The sequence below is a fragment of the Helicoverpa armigera genome, chromosome 1 (assembly GCF_030705265.1).
Source record: "Helicoverpa armigera isolate CAAS_96S chromosome 1, ASM3070526v1, whole genome shotgun sequence".
Classification (NCBI taxonomy): Eukaryota; Metazoa; Arthropoda; class Insecta; order Lepidoptera; family Noctuidae; genus Helicoverpa; species Helicoverpa armigera.
This window is the reverse complement of record NC_087120.1, coordinates 14,170,648-14,186,372: the sequence shown is the minus strand read 5'-3', so window position 1 is coordinate 14,186,372 and position 15,725 is coordinate 14,170,648. Positions and strand designations below refer to the sequence as shown.

General features: G+C 36.1%; 2 protein-coding genes across 4 annotated transcripts in view; one reads left to right on the top strand and one right to left on the bottom strand.

The window, feature by feature from the left end:
• The window catches only part of LOC110379389 (frequenin-2), a 148,272-nt gene that overhangs the window by 116,873 nt on the left and 15,674 nt on the right, over positions 1-15,725 (top strand). The window lies entirely within an intron of this gene.
• On the bottom strand, positions 14,793-15,711 carry LOC110379388 (uncharacterized). The gene is made up of 2 exons (XM_021339051.3): positions 15,635-15,711; positions 14,793-15,555 (listed from the first exon to the last, which is right to left on the bottom strand). The coding sequence occupies exons 1-2, from the start codon at positions 15,641-15,643 to the stop codon at positions 14,884-14,886; spliced, it is 681 nt and encodes a 226-aa protein (XP_021194726.2). The 5' UTR covers positions 15,644-15,711; the 3' UTR covers positions 14,793-14,883.

Here is a 15,725-nt window from a genome sequence, read left to right as displayed (position 1 = left end):
CTGCTTCACCCGTGCGAGAGCAAATCAACCGCTCGTAAAACGATTACATAAGAATTCTTGATACGTCCACGTGGTTCACTTTCGTCCATACGAGGAAGTTGTGAAACAATCCTTTTGTTTTGTTCATTTTTTTATCGTAATGAATTCTTTAAATTGGTGCAACACTGTATTCCAATTACCTTTGTTATATAACAGTATACCAAAACAATGGTGACTGCTACACTGATTTTGTAGTACAATCAATGCATCAATTTGTTCTAATGGAAAGTAATTAGGCTTAAGTTTAGGACGTGTGCAGACACTGTAACTTAATTAAAGGCTGCCAGCGACAGCGACTGGCAGCGAACAACTACTTGTTATAACGTGTTCATAATAGTTCCACGGCATTCTAGATTCTAGAAGATGCATTTTCTATTCCGCTCTAACATGAAAAATATGCTTAAATTCTTTTTTATGAGGTCGAAAATATTCCAGCAACTCTACGCGGATTACTTTCCGCAATGAGAGAATGTAATCTGCATGTAGGTACTTAGTTTAACTAGCTCCCACCCACTAGCCATAATCTACCAGTTACCTCTCTCGTCCCACACTAAAATAAAGGGTTGACCCATTTTAACCACAACGCACAGATAAACCCTACAAAAGAAGATGAACGCCTACAGAATAATATAGAATGCGGCGGCTATTTACAAAACTAAGTAATTCATTGCTAAACAAAAAATAAGAAGTAATATGAGTCATGGTGCAGTTTTGTAAAAAAAAAGTCGATTAAAATTCCCAAGGAAGTTTTCTAGGTACTGTTTAATTAATCTATAATAATATACGAAACCAAAAAAATACGATTTATTAACAGTAATACAAAGTTACTGTAACTCGTAGATTATTACCAAAGGCTTTCGGAAAAGTTTCCAAAAATCAATTCATTTCGTAAAAAATCTTTCACATTTCTAAAAGTTTTTTGCAAATCCATTCATCTGGGTTTACAAGAAGTTGGAAGAATTTTCTTAGCTGATTTTTTTGCGTAGAAAATCTTTAACAGTATTATAACAAACAGAGAACGTTGTACTTTTTTATATTATATACGCTACTTTTAACTTAGTACATAGACACTCGAAGGGCATTCTGGTTTAGGATCGAGGGCGGCTCCCCAGCATTGTCCTCCCTACCTCTGATTGTGACCCAACAGTTAACAAGTCTGCTACTATTTATTGACATTTTTTTCGACCTTCAGTATTTGTATGAATACATATAATTGGCTCTATTTACTGAAATCAGGAGTCAGACGTTGACTCAGTTTGGCTACATACCGCTTAGATAGCTTAGTGTTGCTACATTACCCTTCACGAGCTCATGGCCTTGCATAAGTTCAGTAAGCCAGGGTCTAAAATGGCCGGTAATTCGCCGGGTAATTACGGCCCATACATCTCACTGAATTTGATTTAACTGTTCCGGTACTAGAAGTGTAGCAAACTTGACCTGAAGTGGACGGACGGCACGATAACAAGGGCGTATGAATTTAGATTTTATCAATATTAGAAGCCATACAAAAATTTTATTGAATTTTTTTATTTTGATTTGTTGTTATCCTACGCAGGGAATTTTCATTTATCATATAGAGTGCATGAAAAAAAAACTTACAAGTTTCATGGCAGTAAATAATAAGTCCGAAAAAGTAACATTTTTCTATTCAAACCAAGACCGATCGAAATTATGTGAAGCACGAGTGAGCAGCGATTTGGTACCCAAGATATAGGCACGTCCGATACAGTGCTAATAAATCTTTTCTAAAACATTGCTATGGAAAAAAGTATTTGATTTTCTTTATCTCCATGCCACCATTAAACTAATATAATTTTACTTTTCTAGGATTAAAATATGTATATGTATGTCCTATACACAAAAACGTAGACATCATAGAAGTAGCCTAGTTTATTTGAACTGCCTGCTTAGAAGTTTCTCTATTAAAATAAACTGGTCATCTGCATACCTATTTAATTAAGCTTTTACAAAAATTATAATATGTGAAATTGTTGCATAAAACATGTGACGTGTTTCAGAACCTATATACATTTATTCATTTGTTACCGCTACTCAACCATGGCTTCATAAATATGTAAGTTTACCTAAAACTACCGCAAAATGTATTATACTGAACTTTTCACAATATACAATAACAGTAAAAATATATGCATACCTACTTATTTGCATAATAATTTACATAATAACTTCATTCGATTGTTGTTGTCAGCTTATTTAAGTTTTACAGTTAAAATATTGCCTCTGCTATTGTGATAAACAAAATTCTATCTTAACAAAGCAAAGTAAAAGTTGGCACATGAATCCTGTTTTCGTAACATGATTGAAAATGCCTCTCCTTGTTGTGATGCAAATATGACCTTCCATTCTCTTCATATCTGCTATTTTAATATAGAAAATTAGACGTATCGATATAATGGAACGAAGCCATTTTAATAAACACCAAGTGTGCAAATTAGAGTAATAAAATGTTCCAAGTTTGGCATCAATTAAGAAATATTGAAAGGAGCATCGGATGCTGTTCAGCGAACATCCCTGTAAGGTAATTTCATCAGCCGACAGCTGCTCTTTATTAGTTACGAGCACGTCACCTTGACTTCAGCGGTAAAGGTTAACTGAACATTAGACAGATGTGCACTTCATTGCAAAAGCAACGATAAAGCGACATTTCATTTTTGCACTCATACTATTCAAATGAGTATTTTAAGTTTTTTTTTTATTTGAGTTATTACCAAAGTTATTTAAACCGCAGTTTATTGTAGATTAATGCATAAGCCTGGAGAACAACTGGTTATTATTGACGAATTTCTAATAGGTGATGCACTGTACACTAAATACATTAATCATTCGTTGAAGACGTAACTTTCGACAGAGGTGGGCCGAGGCTTCGTTCAACCTCTTCTTTGAACATTCATATTAAAATGTTCTGAATAAAATCATTTCATATCATGGAAATGAGGATGACATATTATGCTAATGTGTTATACAAAATTGCAGTTGTAATGGAGGCTGAAGGTTTTCCTTTTATACAGGTCAAGAGGAAGGTAACAATCTGAAATATAAGTAGGTACGGGTTTGTTTTAATATTTCTATTTATTATTGTAAAAGAAATCGTATAAGAATAATTATTCAGAATTGCTTTAACCCTATCATGTAAAATGTGTATCAGAAATTTGACTTAAAAGCATTTTTATATTTCAAGCGAATGTATGACATTGGTCTCGTTACAGTTTAAAGATATATTTTTTTTTCTTCAATGTCAATTATTAAGAATAATTGTAATTATCTCGAGATTAATGGTACAAAGTAAGTGTAAATTAAATACATAAGAAATATTAAATTAAATACCTAAGGATGATATTCCGTCCCATTCACTTTGATTCATTAATATTATATTATAGTGTACTGTACAGAACATATATATGTACCTACAGATTTACGAAACATTAATTAAACGATCGGATTATATAACTAACCAATTTCGATCAGTGGGATAAATTAACGCATAGTGTACATATTCCCGGACGATTTAATTAACCATTAGGTTCCCTACATTACACTTAATGTTCTGCTTAATGTGATATTAATAATCAAGATTGTTATAATTCAATATTATACCTATACTGACAAAATTATCTAAAAGCCAAATATTGTAAAGAAATACTTAATACGTCAAACGCTTACTATTATTGAGCATTATATTTTGTCACGTAGAAATTAGACTGCGCTATATTTTAAATATTATATTAACGTCAAAAATATGTTTAGTGAAGGTCCGTAAACTGAAGTAATTTCATCATCTGCCTACCCTTCTACCAACTATATTGGGGTCAGTTTCAAACCTAACTAGATGCAGCTGAGTACCAGTGTTTTACAAGGAACGACTGCATGTCTGGCGTCCTCAACCCAGTTGCCCGAGAAACCGAATACCCCTTGGCAAGACAGACTGTCAGACTTTCTGGCTTTTGGCTACCCGTAACGATTACGAAAGATGTATATGTAGAAGTATATAGTGTGAAGTATAACTTATTAATTAAACTTTTTCATTTCCAAAAATGTATTAATTACAGTGATCTCTAACGTTGTCGTATATGTTTCAAATTATCAATATATCTTTGTCACCTAGCGGCAAATATCTCAAGTAATGTGTTAATGTCGATATAGATAAGCAATTATAGATAAGCGAACGCAAACTTGAGCGTCGTCAGTTTGAATTACACGATGTTGCATGTCTGATTTGAAGATTGTGTGTATGTTGCATTTCATGTTTGTCCTGCACCAGATAAAACTAGTGTATCTTAAACCGGTGAAAGCAATCCTTAGAAAACATCTCTCTAAACGATCACATTTTTTATTTTTGCTTTCAGTTCAAAGCTTACGTGTAAGTAAACTTGTTCTGAAAGATATTAATTTATTTTAACAGTAGAAAGCTCTTGCCGTCGTAAAACTGTATCAATCGTGAACAATCATAATCATACAAAGATGAAACCGGTTTATATTTCTGTAATTTTAATAACAAAATACTTGACCCTGACACGGGGTAACGTAACACGATATTCGTTGCATCTCAAACTATTTCCATATTATGTACCATTTGTACTTAAAAAAACATAAACGACCTAATACAGAATCATTATTGCGTTAATTTGAATATTTATGAGTGTATATTTATTTAGATGGTCCATATGAGTACCTACTGGCCGCATTTCGTATGTTATTACAAAATATTTGATCATGTGACCTCCCTAAGTTTGCCAGTCATACTTTTTGTTTTTACTGAACCAAGCTTCCTATAAAGCTAAAACAATTCAGTGTTACAAAAAGAAACTAAAATGTTATTTTTATTTCCAAAAGATAATGAAACTAATAAGCTTTATTCCTTTCACTCCCACGTTATAAAATGTCACTGTTTAACGATATTACGCCACTGCTAAAATATAATAGGCGTGGTCAAGTTTGTTAGTGCTATACCAAGTACGCTCCAAGTTCGTGTCACTTTGTTTACAGAGTATGGCACGTGAAGGCACAGAAGTTCAGAACTAAAAAACAATTAGAAAGAAAATTAAAACTAAAGAAATAAGCTGTACACTGTAGACTTTTTGATACCTGGCGCTTGATAAGTAGGAGATGTATGGGAATGCGCACATAACAACGATCAGGCATTTCACCGGTATCAGATAGATTAAAAAGTTCGATTGATTTCACGATTAAAAAAAAAACAACCGTCGGGCTTACTGTTGATCGACTGCTTAGTCTTCAGCGTGAGGCTAGGCTCAGCAAGCGCTTATAAAATTTTGCAGTTACCGAAACAAAATATCGTGGCAGTGTAAATTGAGACTAAATGGAAACTGTCAATCCAAGTAACAGTTTAACGGATAAGTAATAATTAAGGATTTTCAGTTTACTGCCGAATCTTGTCCAGAGTATTTTATTACTTAGCAAACTTCACACGAGGATCGTAAAATACCGCTGTCAGTGAGGGACTTAGGTACTTGTTATTTTATCTTACAAAGTCGAAAAATTACACCGATATTGAAAACTTGTCAAACTTTAATAATGTACTTAACAACTCTTTACAAAAACATTAAACCCCTTACTTATTAAAATCTCTAATCACCTTCTAAGCAACATTTTAACTAATCACTACTTAAAGCCTTAAGTAGTGATTAAATGTTAGTTAAGACATGCTTAAAAACGTTTATAAGTAAGAATTTTCTTAAACAGCTTATTACTTATTATTTAATTCACGTTTATAAGTAAGGCTGTAAGTGTGTTTGGAGGGCCATGTATCTACACGTAAGTATATCTACTTAAACCAGGTCCATGCGGTTTCACCCGCTTCTCAGGGAAACTACTATTATACATTCTACTAGCCGTTTTCCCGCGGTTTTACCCGCGTTCCATGGGAGCTACTGCCCGCACCGGGATAAAATATGCCTAAGTATGTTACTCGCAGATAATATAGCTTTTGTAATGGTGAAACAATATTTAAAATCGGTCCAATCGTTTTTGAGTTTATCCATTACAACAAACAAACAAACAAAGTTTTCTTCTTTTTAATAGGTATTAGTATAGATTGGTTATTCTTATGGTTTGTGTCTACTTCTTGTTTTTCGATTTACTTATATGTAATTCCCTTTTGCTATTTTTTCATCAGCAATAGAAAAAAAGTTAATCATCAAAGTTATTACATAGTAACTTAACTGCCATTAAAATAAAAAAATCCAAAGCTTCGGTTCATAAAATAATGGGTAACAGGATATATTCTCTTCAGAGAGCTTTTCTTTACTTAGAGACGAAGTATACGCCGTGCTCTGACAAGAAACAACACACCCTTGTTACTGTTTTGCTGGAAACTTGAAAAGTACAAGATAAAATTAAATGCAGGACCTACTAGGTAGACTGAAACGAATAAAAATACCCTTTGTGAAACTTTTGCTTTATATTCGCAAGGATTTTTACACTTAGTGGAATTAGTGGAAAAGATGGGCTAATAATATAATATGTAGATACTGTGAACCACCTTTTTAAACCTATGTTTACAAATAAAGATTTCATTTTCAATTTCACAAAAAATGGTAGGTAACTAAAATATAAAAACAAACTTCAACAGGACCTTCATCAAATAGCCGTCGGCAACAGTCTATGAAATACGTGATAACACATCAATCAAATTAGTGACTCATCTGTCAAGATATCAAAAATGTAACTTCTAGCTAGTTGCACCCGCTAGACCTCATAGCAGAACCTCATTTATCACAATTAATATAGAGTGCACCATAGTACACGGATGTGGCAGAGACCGACAAAAGAGTGTTGAAAACTTTTAGCTCTAGCATACAGCGACCCAGGTATATAGATATTGCTGCGGGTTGTTCGAAAGAGATACCGCGGCCCTAGCACATAAAAAGGCCTACGACGGAACACGACGGTTTTTAGTCAGTAAGAGTCTGACACTCCCTCACCGCTGCTAACACATAGCGGGAGGGGCCATTTGATGATTATTGAAGTCGTTAAAAAAAAATAGATATAGATTTTTGGATCACTATTTCAAACTCAAATACAAAAAAAGTCACGTATTCCCTTCTAAGTGTAACGAACTATCCGGCAACCATTTATTTAGATTAAAGAACACAATAACGGTGAAAGGGCTCAAACGCTTCCAGTCCATTAAACCTACGTATTTTCATGGAAATTAATTCCGAGTCCACTCCTTTGCTTTCAAATCTTAAACTGAGGTGTGTTTTAGTCCGGAATCCTATTTAACTGATAGGATGGGTACCTGTAAGAATGTCAATCTAAGAGAATAAACGTAATCAACGAGGTGATTATTTTAGATCTTGTATCACTTAGAAAAGGAATTCATAACAGAGACTTATGAACAACCACAAAACTAGATATATATTACATTTGAAATAAGAAGATCGGAAAAGGGTGTTTTATTACATCAACAGACATATGTATACTGAAAATTTAGTGAGAAAGTTCATAAAACGGCGACAGTTGGACAGCTTAATATATTTAGGTATTGTTTCTGCTTCTATACTTAACTCTCACATGCTAATACATGCTTATCATGCTTGCTCTGGAAGCACTTTTCTTCTTCTCTCTCATCTTGGTTGCACTTTTACCATGATCATAAAAGCTCATCAAATGTTTTTTCAAGAAAGGCATGTATTTAGTCAGAATATACGATGGGAAAGCTGAGTATTTGAATGTTGTTACTTGATGTTCACAAACCAATCCCCGGATATTAAATGGCTGCATCTAATATTGACGATATTAATTCAAGATATACCTGAAAAAAATCGTGAAAAACAATTCCCCAACAACTGCGGTTCAAGAGTCCTATTAGTCTGTCTGTATCATCAATCGAGTGATTGTAATGGACAAGTTCCACTGTGCAAAGAGCCCTAAAACAGGACAATTATTACTATTGTACAACAGTTTCAGTCATTGAGGTTTAAGGGAATTTATATTGGTATATCATTGCTAAAATATTTGTGACTGTGATCAAAGGTTCGACAATTTTGGGATGTGGTATTCACAAATCACTACGACTATAATGTAACTAGTTATAGATCGATGCCCCAAAGTAGGAAAAGGTGTATGTATGACTGACAACTAAACACCCAACATAGAGCAAAGCGAAGTTAAAAAATGAATCTGGAAAAGACGCGAACATAATACGGTTTGTGGTGTATCGAGAGGCTATATCTGTTTACTCCACTTCGTCATAATCCTAATGCTGTTACTGGTGTTTTCACGACATTGCCGTTCCGCATAAGCTGTTTATCGGAAGAAAAAACGAAAACATCTTTTGCAAAAACAATGTTGTGTACAATAACTTGCTTTGTCTTTGCTGTTCTTGGTGAATTCGGTGACTTTCCGGTTTCTAATGTTCACATAGCGAAAGCAGTCTGTGAATTTTATCAACAAAAAATTGCATGCATTTTGCATGAATTGTGGAATCTAAAAATCCAGTGTGCTTTTGAACGATCTGAATCATCTAAACGATGAAACAAACTGCAAAATTATTAGAAGTAGTATCTTCCAATAAATCTCTAGACATCCCATGCTTTGGGTTTCTGTTTGTTTTTAGGGTTCCGTACCCAAAGGGGACCGTACAAAACGGGACCCTATTGTTTTCGCTCCTCTGTCCGTCCGTCTGTCACCAGGCTGTAAGGTAAACGTACCAATACTCGTCGGATTTCGGAAATCACTGACTTTGAAGCGCTACTGTGTGTTAAATATTCAATAGAAAATGACAATTTTTGCATGACGTGATAGAGTATTTATTCGTTATTCTAATTAACTAATGTTTTTTAATCATTTTGATGGGTTTATGTAGTTATTAATCCAAAAGTAAAAAAAGGGCGATTTGTACCAATAGTCGTCTGATTTGTACGGATACTCGTCAAATATTCCCAGTACTCGTCAACTTTTAATGCTAATGTAAACTCTATGTGCTTGAACATAAAGTTCAAGTTTTGTACATTTTTTTGTGGTTGAATTTGTTAAGCATACTTGTGCCTTTGAAACATTAGGTAGATAGATAGAAAATCAAATCCCCTACGCTTGGAATCACAAAATCAGTCTGTAAAATATGTATATGTTATATTTCTTAATCATAATAACCGTGCAGTCATGTGTATATGTGGGACGAGTAAAATTATTACTATTAAAATATTTAAATTGTAAAATAAAAGTATCAGTTTTCACAAAAAATAAACGCCACATTCATTTATCTCAGCCATAGGTCGTCCACTGCTGAACATTGGATCTCCACAGATACCTGTTGGAGGCGACCTGCATCCAGCGTCTTCCGGCGACCTTTATGAGGTCGTCTGTCCACCTTGTTGGTGGACGTCCTACGCTGCGTGCGCTTACTAGTCCGTGGTCTCCACTCCAGCACTTTTCGACTCCATAGGCGATCTGCTCTGCAAGCAATATGGCCTGCCCATTGCCACTTCAACTAGCTAATCCGGCGGGCTATATCGGTGACTTTAGTTCGTCTACGGATCTCCTCATTTCGGATTCGATCACGTAGAGAAACCCCGAGCATAGCCATCTCCATAGCTCGTTGAGTGACTTTGAGCTTTGAGATGAGGCCGATAGTGAGAGACCACGTTTCGGTGCCGTAAGTCATCACTGGTAACACACATTGATTGAAGACTTTCGTCTTGGGGCAGTGAGGTATGTTGGACGAAAAAATATTACGTAGTTTCCCGACCGCTGCTCAGCCGAGTTGGATTCGGCGGTTGACCTCTTTCTCGAAGTTGGACCTACCTAATTGGACTACTCATCCTAGGTAGATATATGAGTCAACAACTTCGAGTACCGAGCTTCCAACAGAGACCGGGGTGGGCTCAACATGGACATTTGACATAATTTTCGTCTTGTCCATGTTCATTTTCAGGCCCACCCGTTGTGAAACTCGGTCGAGGCCATCGAGCATCATACTGAGTTTCTCCATCGACTTTGCCATGACAACAATGTCATCGGCAAACTGAAGGTGAGTGATGTATTCGCCGTTGATGTTGATGCCAAGTCCTTCCCATTCCAGGAGCTTGAAGGCGTCGAGCCTTGGTTTCGCTGTATGGTCTCTTTAACACTATTTGTATTAAAGAGACGCAGATCGTGTCGCAAGGACTTAGATATTCGTCTATTGAGCTGCCTATATGACTTCGCGTCGCTGGAAGACTGCAACTGTAGCAAGCGTCGTTCAGCCATGAGGTTTAAGGTTTGGTCGGTCAGTTTTTGAGGTCTATCTTTACGGCAAGGTCTAAAAAACTTAGAGCCTACCGTGCGGACAGTTTCCACTAGCCCGTCGTTGATCTCGTCCACTGATGCTAGGTTCTCAAGGCAAGCAAAGCGATTAGAGAGCTCGAGTTGAAAGCTTTCTGGATTTTGAATATGGGACCGAGTAGGTCGGAGCGTAGACTTCATCAGACTGGACCTTTCAAGTTTAACATTAATATTCAGCGAGGCTCTTACGATTCGGTGATCGCTACCGATTTTTACCCTATTGATCACAGAGACGTCGCTGAATACCCGTTTCTTGTCGGTCATGAAGAAGTCTATCTCGTTTCCCGTGAAACCATCGGGACCTAACCAGGTCCATTTCCTGTGAGGCGGCTTCTGAAAAAAAAGTTCATCATGAAGAGTCCCTCTTTCTCCAGAAAGTCGGCCAGCCTCTGTCCCCTAGAATTCCGTTGCCCATACCCAAATTGCCCCACTCTCAACTCATCACCGCTTTTCTTTCCCAACCTAGCATTTAAGTCCCCCATAACAACAGTGAAGTAGGTTTTGGAACTATGTATGGCTCTTCTTACGTCCTCATACTTAGTCTCCACCTCATCATCGGAGTGTGACGAGGTCGGTGCGTATACCTGAATGACCTTCAGCGAATATCTTTCAGGTATTCTCAGTATTAGGTATACCACCCTGTTCGACACACTGTCGATGGTTGTTATGTTGCTCACGAGGGACTTGTGAACGAGAAACCCGACACCACCTTGGGACCATTGGTCGCCCTCCCGGTAGTAAAGCAAGTTACTAGACTTCAGGGTTACGGTGTCCTCTCCCTCTCTACGGACTTCGCATAGCCCTATAATGTCCCAATGTAACTTGCTCAACTCCTCTTCCAGCTCGTAGATCCTTTCATCAGTCCTCAATGTGCGTATGTTCTGTGTTATCAGGGCCAGTCGTCGTGGGGGTGGGTAGCCGGATCTCTTCCGGGGATTCTTAGCACCCCCTGCTCCGCCGTTACCTTGACCGCTGGGGAGGGCGCTGCTGCCCGACCTCCGGTTTGACCCTTAGTCGCTCTTACGACAACCACGAGATGATTTGGGGGAACGCAATTCTAAGCCGGCGTTCCACGGCGGTTTAGAATTTCATTATTCTATTCTAAACAGCTTCTATGACTTTTAAAAGGCCCTCTTGCTTGTAGTTTCTTACAGTCATGATCTGCTATTAAAATAACGATCATGCAATCACTACGTACATACAATTTTAAATAAAAAAATCTTATTTAAGATTACTCTTTACCCTGGAAGCTATGTCATCTTAGTTTTAAAACTGATTTTAATATTTTTTGCTTCAAAACAGGTAGCTAGTTGAATTACATAATTTTTATACAGGCGCTATTAAGACACGCGGTACAATACGCGTGACGACATGCAGTTATTTCGAACAAAAAGCATAGTGTAAGAATAGTCAAGTCAAACACAGTTTTATCAACGAATGTAGTCTAAACCTTAAATATGTTTGTCCTAGAGGGTTAACAATGTTGTAAAAGTCCCGATATTGGCTATTTATTCGCATTTTGTACTGTAAAACACAAAATATCCTCATTATGACGAGTTTAGGTGCAACTTTTGAGCATGTCCCAGTACTCGTCATAATAATTCTAAAATTGACGAGTTTTGGGTCAAATGGGAGTTTTAAAGTACCAATAGATGTCACATTAAAAAAATATATCTTCTATGTTAAAAGTATTCCAAATTGTATATTACATCGTTAGCGAATAAACTTAACTGTCCAATTAAACAAAGAAATATACCACAGACACCACTGAAATTATATAAATCAAAATACAAAACCACGTGCTGAGCTTCACTTTTGACAGCTGAACTTCACGAAAAAACGATTTTGTTAGGGCACACATGTTTCGACTAACATATCTCCGATGCCATGACTGTTAAAACCCCGTATTGTCATTTCAATTGTGCAATATGTTATCAACAATATGTTGACATATAAACCGGCCCATTTTAAGTTCAATAGAAAAAATAAATAAAAGTTTTTAGATTAATTGACGACTATTGGGGCATGACGACTTCACCCGCGTTTACCTTATCTCATGAACCGTGATAGTTAGAGAGTCGAAATTTTCACAGATGATGTATTTCCGTTGCCGCTATAACAACAAATACTGAAAACTAGAATCAAATAAATATTTTATACAACAAACTTGATTTTTTGCTCGATTTCGATAAATACTATGTACTTATAGAATATTAGTTTGGATGGTACGGAACCCTTCGTGCGCGAGTCCAACTCGCACTTGGCCGTTTTTTTTTTTAATTATAATTTCCTTGACAAAATTGAGCACAGATTCATTCATTTCGATATGTGCACAATAAAAGACTCACACTAGGTATATTGTATATTTGAAACTATGAAAAAACATAACACAGTGTTGTTATGGTATGGTTAGACTGAAAGCTGATCCCAACATAGACGGAAACACGCTCGAACGACTACATATGTTGTTACAGACTTTTATCTCCGCTTCTACACGCCAACAGAATCTTTACTTTCAATAGTTTATTCATTTTACTGTTTTGTCCACCAATCAAAATCTAAGAAACTTGCATTACCAAAATGAAAACCTTAAGGAACCTTATAATATTTAATTTGCTGCTTTCTTAAATTTAGTTTTTTTATTGAGTGGGGTTATTTTAGAGTTTGTCTTTGCCAAAGTCACCGTGGTAAGAAATGGGAATCACAAACAATAACATGTACAGCGCCATCTATACAATAAGTTCCAAAGCATTTGATAAATTACAACTTCGGAGTTCATCGCACCATCAGAACGAAAGGCAAAACCAACTGATTTCGTTTATATCACATAGATGGCCCGGAATTAATGGTAAAAACTTGAAAATACAGTAGAATAGACCAACCTTTATTGTGTTGTAATAAAACTATGCATTTTGTTAAAAAAAAATGTTAAAAATGCGTCACAATAACCGACTGACCTGCATCCTAACTATAATTACCTATATTATTACCAATAATGAGCATCATAGTGTCTTACTCTAATGCAAGAATGAAATGTTAAAAAGAGATTTCCTATTTTAAAATTTGAATAGGTAAGGGCCAGGCCACAACAGTGCGTTGCGGCGTCGCATCGCAAAAACAACATTGCACAGCTATGCGATTAATATGATATGCGTCGTTGATTTTTGCGATGCGACGCCGCAACGCACTGTTGTGGCCTGGCCCTAAGTGGTAGAAAACATAATATAGAGTACTTCTATATAGGGTACATATATGTATTTTAAGAGTTTATTATTAAACATACCATAAGCGTAAAGCCCGCCAACGACAGCCCTTATGTTCGACGGATAATCGGGCCGATTTTCTATTGGACGTTCTAACTGGAATTTATTGACTGACTTTTTATAGGAGAAAAATTTAAAGTTCTACAAAAAGTCAATTTTTCTCCTACTTATAAAAAGTCAGTCACCGATTGTCGGTCTTGCAGCCTGATCCAATATATTGTCCGATATTGTTAAGAGAACCCTGCGTTAGACTCGGCCCCTTTTGACCCTAACTGCTAGGAGGACGATGAGCTCACAGAACAAATGAGCAACATAAACACTTATGACATGATCGCGACCCTTGTCCAACCATCTTCATATTTTTCCAACAATATTGAAACATAAACGACGTCCTTTAAAATTGAGAGGTTATTTTTATAAAAATTGTAGGTATTATTAGAATGACGTAATCCACAGTTGTTTTAGTTCTTACCAAGTGCTAATTCGTTTTCACTCACATCTTGACCAAACTTTATTATCGCATTTTGAATTCTTCAGTGCCGAAAAATTATTGTTGATTAAGTAGCATTGTCATACTGCCGGATAATCCGCGCAATGGTACTCGAATCACGTATTCATGCTACAATATGCTACAATAAACAATTAACAATTGCACAAAATAGTTTTTCAAGAGTGATACTCATTTAGTTATGATTTTTTTAGTACATTACACAGTAAGTATGTCTGTCCCACCTTACCAAGCATAAGTCGTTTCTATGGATTCCGGATTTTTAGTCCATACATGTTTGGGCATTCTTCTTATTTTTTTCAAAGCAATCCTTCTAATCTTGGTTAGTAATATATGTAAGGTAAAAAATTTGGATGCCGACCGCACTGGTACACTGGTAGCGACTAGTACACCGGTAGCCACAGGTATATTCCGTACCTCAGGATGAGTTACTATAGAGGTATATGAATATTCACTATAGGTACCTAGATCATGTCTGTTGATAAATGTCTTACATTTTCATCACTTTCACTGCTTTAGAAATTAAAATAAATAAAAAGCCTTATTTATAATTATAATTTATCTATATTCACGTGATGTTTTTCCTTGACTGTACAATTGATATGCATTGTAAATAAACGCAATAAGTAGTAAATAAAATCCATAAATATCTATCTATATTATATGTATTAATTAAAAGTCGGATTATATGCACTATTAAAATGTCACATATAAAGAAATATAAAATCAAATGGGATAAAATATGCACAATCATCTTATCATTGATGCTCAAGGCGTTAATTTGTAATCAAAACGATTGGTCCATTTATTTTTGAATCTGATAAACTTTGATATTTCTTTACTTTTAAGTCCTGTCACGGTTCGGTTGCTGTCAATAATCAATATCGGGTCGGCGGGTCCCTTCTTTTCGGTGTTGATTTTGGCATTTTTTTCGTTTACGAAGTATATTACAGGTACATTGCTAACAGTCTGGTCATTGGAGCCGTCATCTGGGAACACAACGTATATGATCGTCTGCTTATTGTCATTTCCAAGTTGCACATTCGGCGGAGCAGATGCTACTAATACTTTGTAGTTGTCATAGGGCTGCCTGACGATCGGCAAGTTCAGGAAATTTACTTGATCAACCCACAACCCCGTCATATTCTCACTATAACTATTGGAATGATATTTCGTAGGGTACAATAATTTTGCTACTTGATTTGAGTATGCTACTGGAAATTCAGGGTTCTCAGGGAAATATCCTTTAGTCAAAAGTTCTCGCCTGTTAATCTCTTCACTCTTAAAATCTTGAGGAATTTTCGCGAATAACGCGCCAAACTGTCTTGGTCTTAACTCCTCTTTTGCAGACATGGGATTAAACTTCACGGAAAATCCATTCTCTATCGGAAAACTTTGAATCGGAAAATTCATGGAGAGTATAACTAGACATGTGGTAACCTGTAAACAGAAAGTCAAAGATATGTCTGGTTGCACTGCGAGTACACGAGTAGTGAGTAATATATCAAGGAACACTTACACGCTCCATATGAATTTCTCGATGAGAAAACCATCACTTTCCGTAGTTGGAAATAAACTGACACTAGCGTGGTAAAAGTCACGTTACTTCG